This window comes from Glycine max, chromosome 6, assembly GCF_000004515.6.
Source record: "Glycine max cultivar Williams 82 chromosome 6, Glycine_max_v4.0, whole genome shotgun sequence".
In the NCBI taxonomy this organism is placed as follows: Eukaryota; Viridiplantae; Streptophyta; class Magnoliopsida; order Fabales; family Fabaceae; genus Glycine; species Glycine max.
This window is the reverse complement of record NC_038242.2, coordinates 44,355,841-44,373,178: the sequence shown is the minus strand read 5'-3', so window position 1 is coordinate 44,373,178 and position 17,338 is coordinate 44,355,841. Positions and strand designations below refer to the sequence as shown.

Genomic DNA, 17,338 nt, shown 5'->3' with positions numbered 1-17,338 from the left:
AAATCGATGCGGTGGACGAAATTCTCATAGACAGGGACCACACTTTCCAAGAAATTCGAAAGAAGCTTGTCAAAGCTCAAGAGCAGATGAAGAAGTATGCGGATAATAAGTGCAGAGAAATTCACTACAACCCAGGTGATTGGGTGTTGCTTAGATTGAGACCACGACGTCAAACATCGGCGAAGGGTTCTCTGACGAGTTCTGGGAAATTAGCCAAACGATATTATGGGCCATTCCAGGTTATAGAACGGGTCGGAGAAGTTGCTTACCGTCTCCAGCTACCGGCAGAGGAAAAAATTCATTCAGTGTTCCACTGTTCTTGTCTTAAACCATTTCACAGGTCACCGGAGCAGGTTGACACATCGCCTTTACCACAGCAATTCGTGGGAGATCAACCCATGGTTACTCCTTTAGCTATCCTGGATTATAGACGCTCTCCGGTAGACGTTAATACATGGCAGGTCCTGGTTCAGTGGACGGGGTTATCCCCTGATGAGACAACCTGGGAAGATTGGAACCAATTGCGTGAAGACTACCACCTTGAGGACAAGGTGGTTCTGCAAGGGCCAAGGGATGATAGACCAGCAGAAACAAGTAAGAAGGAGACATCAGCTACAAGCAGTAATACAGGGGTGCAAAAAGAGGAAAAATCTAAGAGAAAGATTATGAGGCCTTCGTACCTTCGAGATTACGCTTGAGTCAGAGGGCAGTTTGGGCAAATGTAGAGTTAGGAAAATCTTGCTTGGGGAATGCCTGTCTCGTTCCTTCAGACACAACATAACCAATTTGATCCAATTTGATATTTCGCAATCTTTCGTAATATTCCTTGTACGAATGGCATCAATTCTGTTATCAGGAATGCTATATATAGGATTGTAAATAACAAGCAATGAATATGAATAATTTTGCCCACAATTACCTTTGTTTCCTTTTCTCCCTCGTTATTCTGGAGGTAGCTGGCCCTCGAAGCCCAGCCTTAGCTTTTTCCCTAACATTTGCATCCTATGCCTTACTCTTGAAAAGCAGTTCTTTGTGGAGAAAAGGTTGATGGTAAATCTCCCTAGGCTTGCCAGAGGTCAGAAGTATGAGACAAGGATGAATTAGCCGTAATAAAAGAAGAAGATAGTCTCAGTGGGTTTGCAAAAAGTAGGCCACTCATCGCTTCACCAGAAAGACATCAGAAACAGAGTTCGACCCAACGTAACTTATGTAAATGCTACTTCATAGAAGAAGAAGAACGCACCGGTGGCGAAGATCAACAAGGTACAACATGGATCAAACAATTTTTATGGCTTATCTTTTGAGGTAGCACAGGAAGATGTCAGGAGGCTTGGTCTTGCAGTTGTTGCAGCGGTGTGGAGCTGTGATGGGGCCAAAAGTCCTGCCCCCGATGGCTTTTCTTTGGAAATTTTCAAGTCCTGCTAGGAAACTATTGAAGTGGATTTGTTTGATGCTGTTCAAGAGTTTTTCTCTAATGCAAAGCTACCCCGGGCAACAACAGCATCTTTTGTGGCATACAAGGGGACCCTCAGTCCCCTTTTCTTTTCCTAATATTCAGAGGCCTTTCATGCAGCCAAGACATTCTTTTCTCTATATTACAGTATGCTGATAACTGCCTGGCCATAGGAGAAGCATCGCATGATAACTCTTGGGCCCTAAAGGTGATTCTACGCAGCTTCAAAATGGTCTCTGGTTTAAAGATAATTCCAATTGGGGCAAATCCTTGTAGATATGAAACATGGAAGCCGATAATTAAAGTGTTTGACTCGAGATTAGCTTCCTGGAAAGGTAGGAACCTTTCAATGGGGGGTCACATTACACTTATAAATTCTGTTCCCGGCATCCTGCCCCTCTTCTTCTTCTCCTTCTTCAAAGCCTTGAAGGAGGTGCTGAATATAGTTAATAGGAATTCAGCAGAGATTTCTATGGAATGGCCTTGTTGAGAAAAAAGGTATGCTGGATTAAATGGGACATAGTTTGGTGTCGAAAGGTGGAAAATTTGAACTTGGGTTTTTCAGCCCAGGTAGTTCCCAGAAACGTTGCTTGGGAATTTGGTACAAGAACATCCCATTTCAGTCAGTGGTTTGGGCTGCTAATAGGGCCAACCCCATCAATGATTCCTCAGGCATCTTAACAATCAACACCACAGGTAATCTTGTTATCACACAAAATGGTTCTGTGGTTTGATACACCAACAACTCTCGCAAACAAGCACAGAATCCGGTGGTGGAGCTCTTGGACAGTGGCAATCTTGTCATAAGAAATGAGGGAGAAACAAACCCAGAAGCGTTCATGGAAACTAACTTCTTGGAAGAGTCCAGATGATCCATATCCTGGAGACGTTTATTGGGTTTGAGAACTCTATAACTATCCTGAGCTTCATGTAACAAAAGGAACAAAAAAGGTATAGCCGTTTGGACCTTGGAATGGCCTATATTTCAGTGGATTACATTATCTACAGAATAACAACATTTTTGGCTACAATTTTGTAAGCAGTAAAGATGAGATTTACTTGACGTTTAGCCTTCTAAATAATTTTGTCATAAAAAAACTGTAGTAAACCAAAATGGTATAGTTTATCGCTATGTATGGTGGGAGGGTGATCAAAGTTGGACAACACATAGATTCTACTGAAAGAGTTTTGTGACTCTTATGGTCTCTGTGGAGCCTATGGGAATTGCATGATTACAGAAACACAAGTGTGCCAATGTTTGATAGGGTTTAGTCCAAAGTCACCACAAGCATTGGCTTCATCTGACTGGAGTCAAGGATGTGTCCGCAATACACAGTTAAGTTGCAACGACGTAGACAAAGATGGGTTTGTAAAATTTGAAGGCCTGAAAGTTCCAGATACAACATATACTTGGGTGGATGAGAGCATTGGTCTAGAGGAATGCAGAGTAAAGTGTTTGACTAATTGTTCTTGTATGACCTATACTAATTCTGACATAAGAGGCACAGTTAGTGGTTGTGTCATGTGGTTTGGAGATCTCATTGACATGAGACAATTTGAAACTGGTGGACAAGGTCTTCCCATCAACTATAGTCTACGATCACTCTAATTTTAGATTTTTTTTAATCGTTCCAAGTTCCAACCGTCAAGAACCTGTAGATAGGCACGAGGAGAATACACCAACGATTGTTGCTTCTACCATTGCTGCAATTTGTGGGGCTCTGTTGCTGAGTTCTTATTTTATCTACAGAAATAGGAGGAACAATGCTGGTAAAGTTACAATAATTAATTAAATACTAACAATTTTATCTATATTAATTTAAATAGATTATTAGTGGAACATGAAAGTAACTAATCTTCATTTCTATTTAAATTCTAATTACTGTTACAGATGACCAAGATAATCTCTTCTATTTATATTCTTTTATTGCATAACTTCTTCTAATAATTTTGAGCACTCAGTAACAAAATACTCGAAGGACAGGAGTGAGAAGGATGACATAGATTTACAAATATTTGGTTTTTCATTCATTTCTAAAACCACAAATGACTTTTTCGCAAAGTGAAAAATTAGGACAAGGAGGCTTTGGATCCGTGTACAAGGTACAGAAATTAAATTTAATCTATGCCCTCATTCTTCATCAAAATAATCTCAATCTTTCAAAAATCATTATCACGGCATATTACCAAATGGGCAACAGATTGCAGTCAAAAAGCTTTCTGAAACATCTGGACAAGGTTTGGATTAGTTAAAAAATGAAGTCATGTTGGTTGCAAAAGTTTTGAAATCACAATCTCGTAAAGCTTATTGGTTGTTCTGTCCATCAAGATGAGAAGTTGTTGATATATGAATTCATGCAGAAAGGAAGCTTGGATTACTTTATATTTGGTTGGAGCTTTGTCACATTCTAATCCTTTTTTTAGAAAACAAAAATTTCTATGAAATAGCTGTCAAGTTAATTTAGAAGTGAATTTAGAAGTAGCTACGTACATTATTAGGTTGGGCTAAGCAATTTAAAATTATTGGTGGAATTGCTCGAGGACTTCTCCATCTTTGTCAAGACTCTAGACTGAAGATCATTCATAGGGATCTCAAAACGAGCAATGTTCTTCTTGATAGTAATATGAACCCAAAAATATCATATTTTGGTATGGCTAGGACATTTGGATTAGATCAAGATGAAACCAATACAAATAGAGTAATAGGAACATAGTAAGTTTTTCTACACTTGTTTTTCTTCTTCCCTTTTCGTAGCTACTTTTATAGTTTGATTGTAGACTCTTGTTTTGTTTTGCAGTGGTTATTGTTGGAAGAAGAAGAAGATTTTATTTCATTTGCCATACAAAATACGTACAAGAGTATGATCCCCTATTTATACTAGAATAGAGTGACCACTCACATAATTTGCTTATTCAAAAATACTGAATGCTCACATAATTGTTTATTCAAGACTTTGTAACTTACAACTTTACAACTTTCATCTTCCATAATTTAAGGCTCATAAAACTTATTATTATTTTTCTAATTAATATCTAACATCCTCCCTTAATTGGAAAAATTCTTCTGCACACCAAGTCTTGCTTGCAATCTTCGAAAATCTTTAAATTTGAGAGGCTTGGTGAAAATATCCGCAACTTGATCTTGACTTTTCACATGAGTCAATTCTACTTCTTTCTTGGTAATGCACTCTCTAATGAAATGATACCTTGTATCTATATGCTTACTTCGTTCATGGAACACCGGATTCTTGACAAGTTCTTGTGCAGATCTATTATCAACATAGATCTTTGTATTTTCCTTTTGCAATAACTAAAGTTCCTCCAACAATCTTCTTAGCCAAATGGCATGACATGTGCAAGAAGTTGCAGCTACATACTCGGCTTCACAAGTAGAAAGTGTCACAATGCCTTGCTTCTTAGAACTCCATGTAAAAATACAATCACCCATAAAAAATACAAATCCGGTAGTACTTTTTCTATCATCAACATCTCCGGCAAAATCACTATCACAAAATCCCACAAGCTTATAGTTATTGGAGGGAGAATAAAACAATCCAAAATCAATTGTACCTTTCAAGTAACGAAGAATTCTTTTTGTGGTTTTTAGATGAGGAGAGGTAGGAGCCTCCGTAAAGTGACACACAACTCCCACCGCATATAGAATATCGGGCCTTGTATTGGTTAGATACCTTAAACTCCCCACAAGACTCTTGAAGACCGTGGAGTCTACCTTCTCTCCTTCATCAAACTTTGATAACTTCAAGCCACCTTCCATAGGTGTGTTCACGGGATTGCAATCAAGCATATTAAATTTCTTCAACACTTCTTTTGTGTAGCTTCCTTGTGAGACAAAGATACCATTCTCCGTTTGCTTCACTTCCATTCCCAAGTAATATGACATGAGTCCCATATCTGTCATATCAAATTCACGAGACATGGATTCCTTGAAGTCTTCAAACAAATTTGGGTTATTGCCGGTAAAGATAAGGTCATCCACATAAAGACAAATAAATAAGACATCACCATTATTAAAAGTTTTAACATAAAGAGCATACTCATTTTGACAACGAACAAACCCATTGTCTTGGAAGTACTTGTCAATGCGAGTATTCCATGCCCTCGGTGCTTGCTTTAGACCATACAACGCCTTGTTCAATTTCAAGACTTTTCCTTCTTGACCTTCGATGACAAAACCCATTGGTTGTTCAACATAGACATCTTCTTCAAGATAGCCATTTAGAAATGCCAATTTTACATCAAGCTGAAAAATTCTCCACTTCATTTGAGCTGCCAAGGAAATAAGAAGACGAATGGTCTCCATGCGGGCAACCGGTGCAAACACTTCATCATAATCAACTCCATATTGTTGCTTGTAGCCTTGAGCTACAAGTCTTGCTTTGTGTCTCTCAACCTCTCCTTTTGCATTCTTCTTGATTTTGAACACCCATTTGACTCCAATTGCTTCATGACCTTTGGGAAGACTTGATAACTCCCAAGTGTTGTTCTTCTCAATGGCTTTGATTTCTTCTTCCATGGCTTGTCTCCACCTTTTGTCTTTCATTGTTTCATCAAAGTTTAAGGGTTCACTATCAACAAAAAGACAAAACAAATCATTTATAACTTCAGTTTCATCATATAATTCTTGAATATTTCTCATTCTTCTTGGCCTTTCACTTGAACTCCCTTCGGAAGATGATGAGGCTTCATTGGTTGAAGGAGTTGGTGAAAGTGCTGGAGTTGAATCATTTGGAGTCAAGGCTTCTTCATCTATTTCTTCAAAGTACGGGAAAAAATTATAAGTGTCTTCTTTCTCCTCCCAATTCCATGTGCCTTCTTCATAGAACTCGACATCTCGGCTCACAATTGTCTTTCCATTGTTTGGATTGTACAATTTGTAGCCTTTTGAGCTTGCATCATAGCCAATGAACACATGTTTCTCACTCCGATAATCAAGCTTGAATCTTCCTTGGTCGGGTACATGAGCATATGCAATGCTCCCAAATACTCTAAAGTGATCAACTATTGGCTTCACTCCAATCCATGCTTCTTGTGGTGTTTGATCATTAACATTCTTTGTTGGGGAGCGATTGGACAAATAAACAGCACATGCAACAGCTTCGGCCCAAAATTCCTTTGGCATATTTTTAGCCTTCAACATACATCTAGTCATATTAAGAATAGTTCTATTTTTTCTCTCCGCTACCCCATTTTGTTGTTGAGATCTAGGAACCGTTAGAGGGCGACGAATCCCATATTTTTCACAAAATTCATTAAATTCTTTGTGAATTCGCCACCTCTGTCGGATCTTAGAGCTTTGATTACATAACCACTCTCCTTTTCCACAAGAGCTTTAAAATTTTTAAAAACTACAAATGCCTCAGATTTTTGCTTTAGAAAATAAACCCAAGTCTTTCTACTATAATCATCAATAAAAAGCAAGAAATATTTATTGTTACCACATGAAGGAGGATTGATTGGGCCACACACATCAGTGTAAACAAGTTGGAGAGGCTCCTTTGCTCTTGAATTAGCTTCTTTTGGAAAACTCCTTCTTGCATGCTTTCCAAGGAGACATGCTTCACACAATTGATTAGGATGGTTGATGTGAGGCATCCCTTTCACCATCTTCTCCTCTCCTAAGGATTTTAGTACTCCAAAATTCAAGTGCCCAAATCTCATATGCCAACACCATGATTCATCTTTTATGCTAGCCTTCAAACATTTTGCTTCATTGGTTTTAATGTTCAAAGTGAACATTCTATTTCTTGACATAAACACCTTGGCAATCAAATTAGAATTTTGATCTCGAAGCCATAAACAACAATCTTTCATATGAATTTCATACCCCTTTTCAACAAGTTGTCCCAAACTCAAAATATTGCTTTTTAGTTTAGGAACATAGTAAACATCCGTGATTAATTTGTGAGCACCATCTTTTAAAGAAATTAAAATGGTACATTTTCCTTGGATTTGCACCTTGGAAGAATCTCCAAAAGAAACATTTCCTTTCACCTTCTCATCAAGTTCCACAAATTTCTCTTTGCATCCACACATGTGATTGCTTGCTCCATTGTCAAGATACCATAAGCATTTGTCTTCCTTCTCACCATTATTAAGTGATAGTAGTAGTGTTGGCTCTTCAACTTCTTTATCTTCTTTATCATCAACAAGATTGACCTTCTCTTCAACATTTGTTCTACACTCCCAAGAGTAATGGCCATATTTATGACAATTAAAACATTCAACATTAGATTTATCATACCTCCTTTCATATGCTTTTTCATAATTATTTCTACCTCTTCCTCTTCCATGACTTCTAGTGGATTGATGGCTCCTCCATTCATTATTGTCAAAATTATCATGATCTCCTCTTCCTCCTCTTCCTTGGCCATGACCACGTCCACGACCACGTCCTCTTCCACGTCCACGTGCTTTTTGACTACTTTCTCCTCCATTTTCTTTCAAAGAAGCTTTGGCTTTGAGGACTTGCTCCAATGGCTCATCATGTCTTCTATTGAAACTTTCTTCATAGGCTTGAAGAGAACCCATCAATTGTTCTATGGTCATTGAGTCTAAATCCTTAGACTCTTCAATAGCACAAACCACATAATCAAATTTAGCGATTAAGGAGCGAAGAATCTTTTCCACCACACGAACATCTTCCATATTTTCTCCATAACGCTTCATTTGGTTCACAATAGTCAATACCTTGTTGCCAAAATCTGAGATAGATTCGGATTCCTTCATATGCAATGATTCAAACTCTCTACGTAGAGTTTGTAGGCGCACCTTTTTTTACCTTATCAACACCTTCAAAGGAGGTTTTCAAAATCTCCCATGCTTCTTTGGATGTGGTTGCATTTGATACCAACTCGAACATAGCTTCATCCAAACCTTGATGAATGAAAGTAAGTGCTTGTTGATCCTTCTTCTTCGACTTCAACAAAGTCTCCTTCTCATTTGGTGACAAAATAGCCTCATTTTGAGGTTGAGTATAACCTTTATCTACAATCTCCCATGCATCTTGAGAACCTAACAAGGCTTTCATGTGACGACACCAATTATCATAATTCTCTTTGGTAAGACGAGGGAATTGAAACATACTGAAGCCATTGCTTGCCATCTCTCAACTCACAAAGTGTTTCTCTCTCAACATTCTAGAACTCAAGCTCTGATACCACTTTGTTGGAAGAAGAAGAAGATTTTATTTCATTTGCCACACAAAATACAAGAGTATGATCCCCTATTTATACTAGAATAGAGTGACCACTCACATAATTTGCTTATTCAAGAATACTGAATGCTCACATAATTGCTTATTCAAGACTTTGTAACTTACAACTACAACTTTCATCTTCCACAATTTAAAGCTCATAAAACTTATTATTATTTTTCTAATTAATATCTAACAGTTATATGCCTCCTGAATATGCTGTACATGGATCTTTCTCAGTCAAATTTGATGTTTTCGGCTTTGGTGTGATTGTACTAGAGATAATAAGTGGGAAGAAGATTAGGGCATTTTATGACCCACACCATCTCCTAAATCTTCTTGGGCATGTATGTCTAAAAAAGTTAGCAATCTATATCGGGATAGTAACAAGTCCATAAAACGATTAATATTAATGGTTTAGCATTTTAATATGGAAATGAACTCTGATTTGTGGCTTCCACATCATTTTCAGGCATGGAGACTCTTGATGGAAAAAAGGCCATGAGAACTTATGGATGACTTAATTAGTCGATAATTGAGCTTGTCCATCTGAAAGAATAAGAAATATTCATATTGGTTTGTTAGGCATAGAACAAAGACCAGAAGATAGACCAAACATGTCATCAAGTAATGTGGTTGATAATAAAATGAGTATTTTCAAGAAATTAGATAATTTAAATTGAGTGAGATAGCAAATTTTTTTTAATGTAAAACCTTTGTTATATTCCAGATGAATGAATGTTATTTAAATCAGCTAATATATAAGAAGCAATTTGGTGGGGATAGTCCTCCATCCAAAACATTTCATTAAAGGAGATATATAGCTAAATTTGCTAATCTATCAGCTCTCATGCATGATACCCATTCTCTTACTGAAACTCAGCTCACAAACAGAGAAACTTGATTGGTTGGATATGCAATCTTGTCACATTGATTGAAAATAATTTTGAGGAGGGGCATTATCAATTTGATTCAAAGCCTTATAGATCCGAAGGTTGTCCCTGTAATTTAATTTTTTTCATTTTTGATCTTGTAATTTTTGTTCGTTTTAATCCTCATAAAATGTGTTTGTTCTGTTTCTAAGTAAAAAAAGAATGTCTCTGATGCATAGTAAAAAAAACTTCTAGCATTGATTGAAAAAGGTTGTCTGTTTAAAAAAAGAATTGGAGAAAAATGTGGGGGACAAAAATCAGTAGCAGCAGCCAAAACATTCCCCAAATTATCTCTATAAAATCACCCAAAACCTGTACCACTTTTATCTTTCAAAGACGCATCAAAGTTTCCTTTTATGCAATGATTTGGAAGCGGAATCCAGTTTACCTCTTGAGAGTGTGATTGTGACCAGTGCTTGTGTTGGCCTGGTAATACATAGAGTCTGCTACTGCCAGAGTTTGCCGCAAAATTTGCTTTTTGTTCTCAAAAACCCATATGTTCTTCTTTGCCAAATGGCCCATAGGAGACAGAAAATGTAGTTTGTTGCCTCTACTCTTCTTTGGACATTATGCAAGAGTTAATCCAGTCAGAGAAATTTGAGACAGAGGGATCAATTCTAATAGATAGCCAAGATGCAAACCAAATTCACCTTGCCTGTGATCACATCTAAGAAGAGCATGATGAATGGTCTCCGAATTATCTCCACAACAAGGACACACATCTTCATCAGTGATTCCATTTCTTTTCAGATTTTGTCTAATAGGAATAATGTTTCTGCTAGCTCTCCAAACAAAATTCATGTTCTTTGGGACCACAGGAATATGGAAAAGGTCTTTTGACCTCACTGTTGACCTCAAACTGGTCTATGCTTGCATGTCAGAATTTTTATACATGGCCAAATAATAAAGACTTAGGCAACATGAAACAGCTCATGGCATAGGAAGGAATTGATTGTGCCACTGCTTTGATTAAAACCTATCTTCCTGTAATACATCATCACACCCTGTTAACAATAAAAAGAAAGTAGGATATTTTTTATTCTTTAATGTTTGTTAGGATATGGCAATGCTTATATCACTACCAGATTTGACATAACTACGTATCCACCCAACAGTATATATCTTTATAATTATCCCTGGAATTATTACCTTATAAGTTTGCAACCCAACGTGTCAACTTGATAAAGATCAGAATTTGTGCCACCAAATAAGGCAGTTTTTCGTTCCCCTCAAATCCATATGCTTTCTGTTGTATTCTCATTAGCCCATTCTTCTAGCATAATTTATTCACCTCAGCTGTTTCGTGCATTCCAGTGGTTTCATTGTCCATTCATATAAAGATCCTAGAAACCCTTTTACTTTCCCTTTCAGCCAACTCCATGCTCAGTTTTTGAACAGATCCACTAGACCACTACTGTCTCCAGGTCACAAATTTTCTCCTTAAACAATATATATCGTTCCTATGCTTCCATCTGATTGATCATTTTACCCCCATCCAAACTGTCCACTAGGCGTCCCTTGCCATCTTACCTTGAAGATTTTCACCTCTATTAGCTAGAAATGTTTTATTTTCCTGCAGTAAATACCGTAGGAAAATTGTGAGTTTTTCTACGAAAATAAATCTGCAGGAAATTCCTGTGAATTATCCTGCAAAATTTATTTACAGTAATCTCTTGCAGATTTTGCTGCAACTGTATCAAATATAGGAGTATTTTTTGTTTTCATACGAATTTTGTTGTGAATATAATTTCGCAGGTAATATTGTAATAAATCTTAGGAAAAGACTGCAAATTTTCTGGCAAATTAAATTCCATAGGAAACATAAGGATAAAAATAATATTATTTTAAAAAAATATTTAGAAAAAGTAAAAAAAAAATTGTTGATCAAAATATTATTTTGATATTTTTTATAAATATTTCACTATATTTAATACTAATTAAAATAAAGTATATACATATATGAATAAAAAATATTTAATCTGATGAAATAAAAAGGAGCCCTCAGTTTGAGGAGACCATTAACGACCCGCACTAACACATGAAGCGCCTAAGTGTTGTTCATGTGATAATATAAACAGTGTCACCATGCACCTAAAGGTCTACTCTGAATCATCCTTTGCAGGCTATATTTTTATTTATTTAACAGGTCATTAATTAGTGGAATGTGAAAGTGACTAATCTTCATTTATAAATTGTTATTCTTGTTAAAAATAAATAAAAAAAATATATTTTTTTATTGCATGAGATCTGTTAATAATTTTGGACAATACAAAAACATATAAGACTGGAAGGACAAGGGCGTGAGAAGGATGGCGACATTGATTTACAACCATTTTGTTTTTCAACCATCTCTAATGCCACAAGTCATTTTTTAGAAAGTAAAAAATTAGGACAAGGTGGTTTTTGACCAGTGTACATGGTAAGAAAATTAAATTCAAACCTTAGCACTGATCATCTTTAATCAAAATAATTGCACTGTTTCAAAAATCATTGTTAGGGCATATTACCAAATGGGAAAGAGATTGCTGTCAAAAAGCTTTTTAATATTTCTGGACTAGGTTCCATCTTTTTATTTGTATAAAATAGTTATCATGCTAAAATAGAAGTAAATTTTTGTCAGATTCAACAAGACGTACAATATTAGGATGGACTAAGGGACTTGAAATTATTGGTGGAATGGCATGAGAAATTCTCTATCTTCATCAAGACTCTAAACTAAAGATCACCCACAAGGATCTCAAGACCAATAATGTTTTTCTTGATGGTAAAATGAACCCAAAAATATCAGATTTCAGTATTGCAAAAACATTTGAGCTAGATTAAGATGAAGCTGTTGAAATTGCTACAAATTTCTAGAATATTCTTAAATATAATATGTATGAAAATAGTAGAATATCCTAGAACTATAGTGTGAATGAATATGGTAGAATAATCTAGAACTATAATGTGTATGAATATGGTAGAACAATCTAGAACTATAAGTGTATGTATAAGATATAAGAATCTAGAACTATCATGATACTAATCTATCATGAAAACTCTAGAAAGACCTAAAGTAATGTAGAAACATTCACCACCATTGAGAGGTTGGTGACTTGAGCCTATAAATAGACAATTGGTATGTTGTAATTGACAATCCAAGAAATCAATGATATAGTCTTCTTTCTAAAACAATTCTCTAAAACTATCATCTAATCAACTACCAACCGTGGTATCAGAGCCATATTCTGCCCGGTGGGTGCCGCCGGGCGTAGTTATCTTACCTACCTACCATTCCAAAATCCTCCCAACTACTTCAAAAATTTTCTTTGTACTATTAACCCACTCTAATAATATTTTTTTCTAAGCTATGGATAACACTACTCAATCGTCAACTATTTCTGTCCTTATCTTCAATGGTGAAAATTATGATTTTTGACGTGTTAAAATGGAAACATATTTTTCATCTCAAGATTTATGGGACATAATAGAAGAAGGCTTCACCATTCCCGCGGATACTTCAGTTCTTAATGCATCTCAAGAAAAAGAGTTGAAGAAAAATAAACAGAAAAATTCAAAGGCGTTGTTCACCTTGCAACAAGCGGTGACTGATCCAATTTTCCCAAGAATTATGGGAGCTAAGACTGTCAAAGAAGCGTGGAACACATTGCAGGAGGAGTTTCAAGGAAGTGTTAAGGTACGTGCCGTTAAACTTCAATCTCTAAGAAGAGATTTTGAACTATTGAAGATGAAGGAGTCTGAGACAGTTAAAGATTACTATTCTAGCTAAAGTTAAAGAAATAGTTAATCAAATGAGAGCTTTTGGGGAATATATTCTTGACAAGAAAATTGTTGAGAAAATTCTAATTACTATGCCCCAAAAGTTTGACCCAATCGTGATAACGATTGAGGAAACCAAAGATATGTTCACTCTATCAGAGATAGAACTTGTGGGCTCTCTTGAAGCATATGAGCAAAGACTGTATAGGCATAAAGAAGATACAATTGAAAATGCCTTCCAGTCAAAGTTTAAATTTCATCCCCAAAACAAAGAAAATGGAGGAAAGAAAAATTATGGAGAAACTTCCAAAAGAAGAGAAGGTTCTAGGAATTTCCTTAAGAACAAAATAGATAAAAATCCTCCATGCAATATATGCAAAAGACAAGGCCACGCAGAGAAAAAATGTTGGTTCCGTAATATGCCACAATGCAACCATTGCAAGAAGTTCGGGCACGTAGAGAAAAATTGTCGCAACAAAAATAGGCATCAAGCCAATATCGCAGAGGAGCATGATCAAGAACAATGTACGTTCTACGCCACTCAAGACTCAATAAAAGAAAATGGAGGAAAATGGTACTTGGATAGTGGATGTAGCAATCACATGGCCAAGGATGAGACTATTTTCAAAAGTATTGATGAGTCTGTCAAAGTCAAAGTTCGACTGGGAAATGGAAGTGTGGTTGAATCAAAAGGCAAAGGCACTGTCATGGTGGAGACATATAAAGGTACGCGACTCATCCATGATGTCTTACTAGTTCCCAGCCTAAAAGAAAATCTTCTAAGCATTGGCCAAATGATGGAGAAAGGCTACACACTTCACTTTGAAGGAGGTGTATGCAAAATCTTAGACAACAAAAATAAAAGGTCTGAGATAGCCCAAGTAAAGATGAATAAGAGCAATAAAAGCTTCCCTCTAAATTTAAAATATGCAACAAACATTGTCATGAAGGTACAAGTTGATGATTCATGGCTATGGCATCGAAGATTTGGCCACTTCAACACACATGCCTTGAAGTTGTTACATGAGAAGAACATGATGAGAGATCTTCTAAGCATAAAGGAGAACAATGAAGTGTGTGAAGGATGTCTCCTTGGTAAGCAACACCGATTTCCTTTCTCAACAAGCGGAGCATGGAGAGCGAAAGATCTATTGGAGCTGATACATACGGACGTTTGTGGACCAATGAGGACGCCATCACATGAGAACAACAAGTACTTCATACTCTTCATTGATGACTTCTCTAGAATGACATGGGTATATTTTCTAAAAGAAAAATCATAAGTCTTTGGAGTATTCAAAAAGTTCAAGGACCTTGTTGAAAATCAAAGTGGAAAACGGATAAAAGTACTAAGAAGTGATCGCGGCAAAGAGTACACCTCTCGCGAGTTTGAAAGATTTTGTGAGGATGAAGGCATTGAGTGACAACTTACAGTCGCATATTCTCCTCAACAAAATGGAGTGTCCGAGAGAAAGAATCGCACAGTTATGGAGATGGCTAAATCGATGCTCAAGGAGAAGGGACTACCTAACACATTCTGGGCTGAAGCAGTCTACACTGCTGTTTACATACTCAACAGATGTCCAACTAAGTTTGTAAAAGACAAGACTCCAATTGAAGCTTGGAACGGGAAGAAGCCATCAGCAAAGCACCTAAGGGTTTTTGGATCTATATGCTACATTCATATTCAGACGTGAAGAGGCACAAGCTTGAAGACAAGACTATACGAGGTATCTTCCTTGGGTATAGCAATATCTCTAACGGCTACCGTGTCTACAACTTGCAAACTAAGAAACTCGTCATCAGTCGAGATGTTGAAGTTGATGAGTACGCTTCTTGGAATTGGGATGAAGAAAAGGTGGAGAAGAACGTTCTTATACCCGCTCAACTATCTCAAGAAGAAGCTGAGGAAGAAGACCCAGGTGAACCACCTTCACCTCCACCACAACAACAAGATCAAGAACTATCATCACCAGAGTCTACTCCAAGACGAGTAAGATCTTTGGTGGACATATGAAACCTGTAACTTGGCCATACTTGAACCTGGAAGCTTTGAAGAAGCGTCAAAGCAGGAAGTATGGGTCAAGGCAATGGAAGAAGAGATACAGATGATCGAGAAAAAAAACACATGGGAGTTAGTAAATCGTCCCCTCGGAAAAGATATCATTGGGGTTAAGTGGGTCTATAAGACAAAGCTCAACTCTGATGACACCATACAAAAACACAAGGTGAGGCTAGTAGCTAAGGGTTACTCACAGCAACCCAGAATTGACTACAATGAGACATTTTATCAGTAGCTCGTCTTGATACCATAAGAGCTCTAATAGCTCTTGCGTCATAAAAAGGATGGAGTATCCATCAACTAGATGTCAAATCCACCTTCCTTAACGGCGTACTTGAAGAAGAGATCTATGTGGAGTAGCCACAAGGATTCGTGTCTGAAGACAAAGAAAACAAAGTGTTAAGACTAAGAAAAGTACTCTACGGTTTGAAGCAAGCACCTCGAGCATGGTATAGCAGAATCGATCAGTATTTCATGGATCGAGGATTCAAGAGGAGCAAGAGTGAGCCTACACTTTACATCAAGTCTCAAGGGCAGTACACTCTCTTACTCTCTCTATATGTAGATGATCTTATCTACACGAGAAACAATACTAAGATGATGATGGAGTTTAAAGAAGACATGATGAAGACCTTTGAGATGACCGACGTTGGTTTGATGAGTTACTTCCTCGGCATAGAGGTAAGTCAGAGAAATGAAGGGATATTCATCTCGCAAAATAAATACACAAAAGGCTTACTTAAGAAATTCAAGATGTATGATTGCAAACCTGTTGCTACTCCACTCATAACAAATGAGAAACTACAGAAGAATGATGGAGCACCAGAAGCTGATGCATCCAAATACCGAAGTCTAATTGGAAGCCTCCTATATTTGACAGCTACACGGCCTGACATAATGTATGCTACAAGTCTTCTATCAAGATTCATGCAAAGCCCAAGTCCAATACACTTTGGAGCAGGAAAAAGAATTTTGAGGTATCTACAAGGAACAAAAGAGTTCGGTATATGGTATACTACCGAAACCAACCCAGAACTACTTGGCTACACCGACAGTGATTGGGCAGGTTCGAGAGATGACATGAAGAGTACCTCTGGCTATGCTTTCTCACTAGGATCGGGAATGTTCTCTTGGGCGTTGAAGAAGCAAGCTACAGTAGCACAATCAACAGCAGAAGCAGAGTACGTGGCAGCTGTTGAAGCAACGAGTCAAGCTATATGGCTTCGTAGGATACTTGAAGACACGGGAGAAAAATAAGATGAGCCTACTAAAATCAACTGCGACAACAAATCAGCAATTGCAATGGTGAAGAATCTAGTTCATCACAGCAGAACAAAACACATAGCAATCAAGTATCACTTTATCAGAGAAGTTGAAGCAACTAAAGAGATCAAACTCGACTACTACACAACAGAAGATCAAATTGCAGACATATTCACGAAGGCTCTGCTGAGACCAAGATTTGAAGAATTACGAGCTATGCTCGGAGTCACAGAAATTTGCATCAAGAAGGAGTGTTGAAATTGCTACAAATTTCTAGAATATTCTTAAATATAATATGTATGAAAATAGTAGAATATCCTAGAACTATAGTGTGAATGAATATGGTAGAACAATCTAGAACTATAATGTGTATGGATATGGTAGAACAATCTAGAACTATAAATGTATGTATAAGATAGAAGAATCTAGAACTATCATGATACTAATCTATCATGAAAACTCTAGAAAGACCTAAAGTAATGTAGAAATATTCACCACCATTGAGAGGTTGGTGACTTGAGCCTATAAATAGGCAATTGGTTTGTTGTAATTGACAATCCAAAAAATCAATGACATGACCTTCTTTCTAAAACAATTCTCTAAAACTACCAACTATCAACTATCATCTAACCAACTACCAACAGAAACAAATACAA

At 36.9% G+C, this 17,338-nt stretch overlaps 1 protein-coding gene and 1 pseudogene across 1 annotated transcript; both read left to right on the top strand.

Annotated features, from left to right (window-relative positions):
• Window positions 1-1,965: 1,965 nt before the first annotated feature.
• Window positions 1,966-2,557, top strand: LOC102668695 (G-type lectin S-receptor-like serine/threonine-protein kinase At4g27290; annotated as a pseudogene).
• A 13,336-nt stretch (window positions 2,558-15,893) lies between these two features.
• Window positions 15,894-16,676, top strand: LOC106799103 (uncharacterized mitochondrial protein AtMg00810-like). The gene has a single exon (XM_014777068.1). It carries the CDS (start codon window positions 15,894-15,896, stop codon window positions 16,674-16,676), a length of 783 nt encoding a protein of 260 aa, XP_014632554.1.
• The last annotated feature ends 662 nt before the right edge of the window (window positions 16,677-17,338 follow it).

Bases quoted from the DNA above. Each gene is read 5' to 3' on its own strand.
- LOC106799103 (XM_014777068.1), top strand. From the start codon at position 15,894: ATGGATCGAGGATTCAAGAGGAGCAAGAGTGAGCCTACACTTTACATC.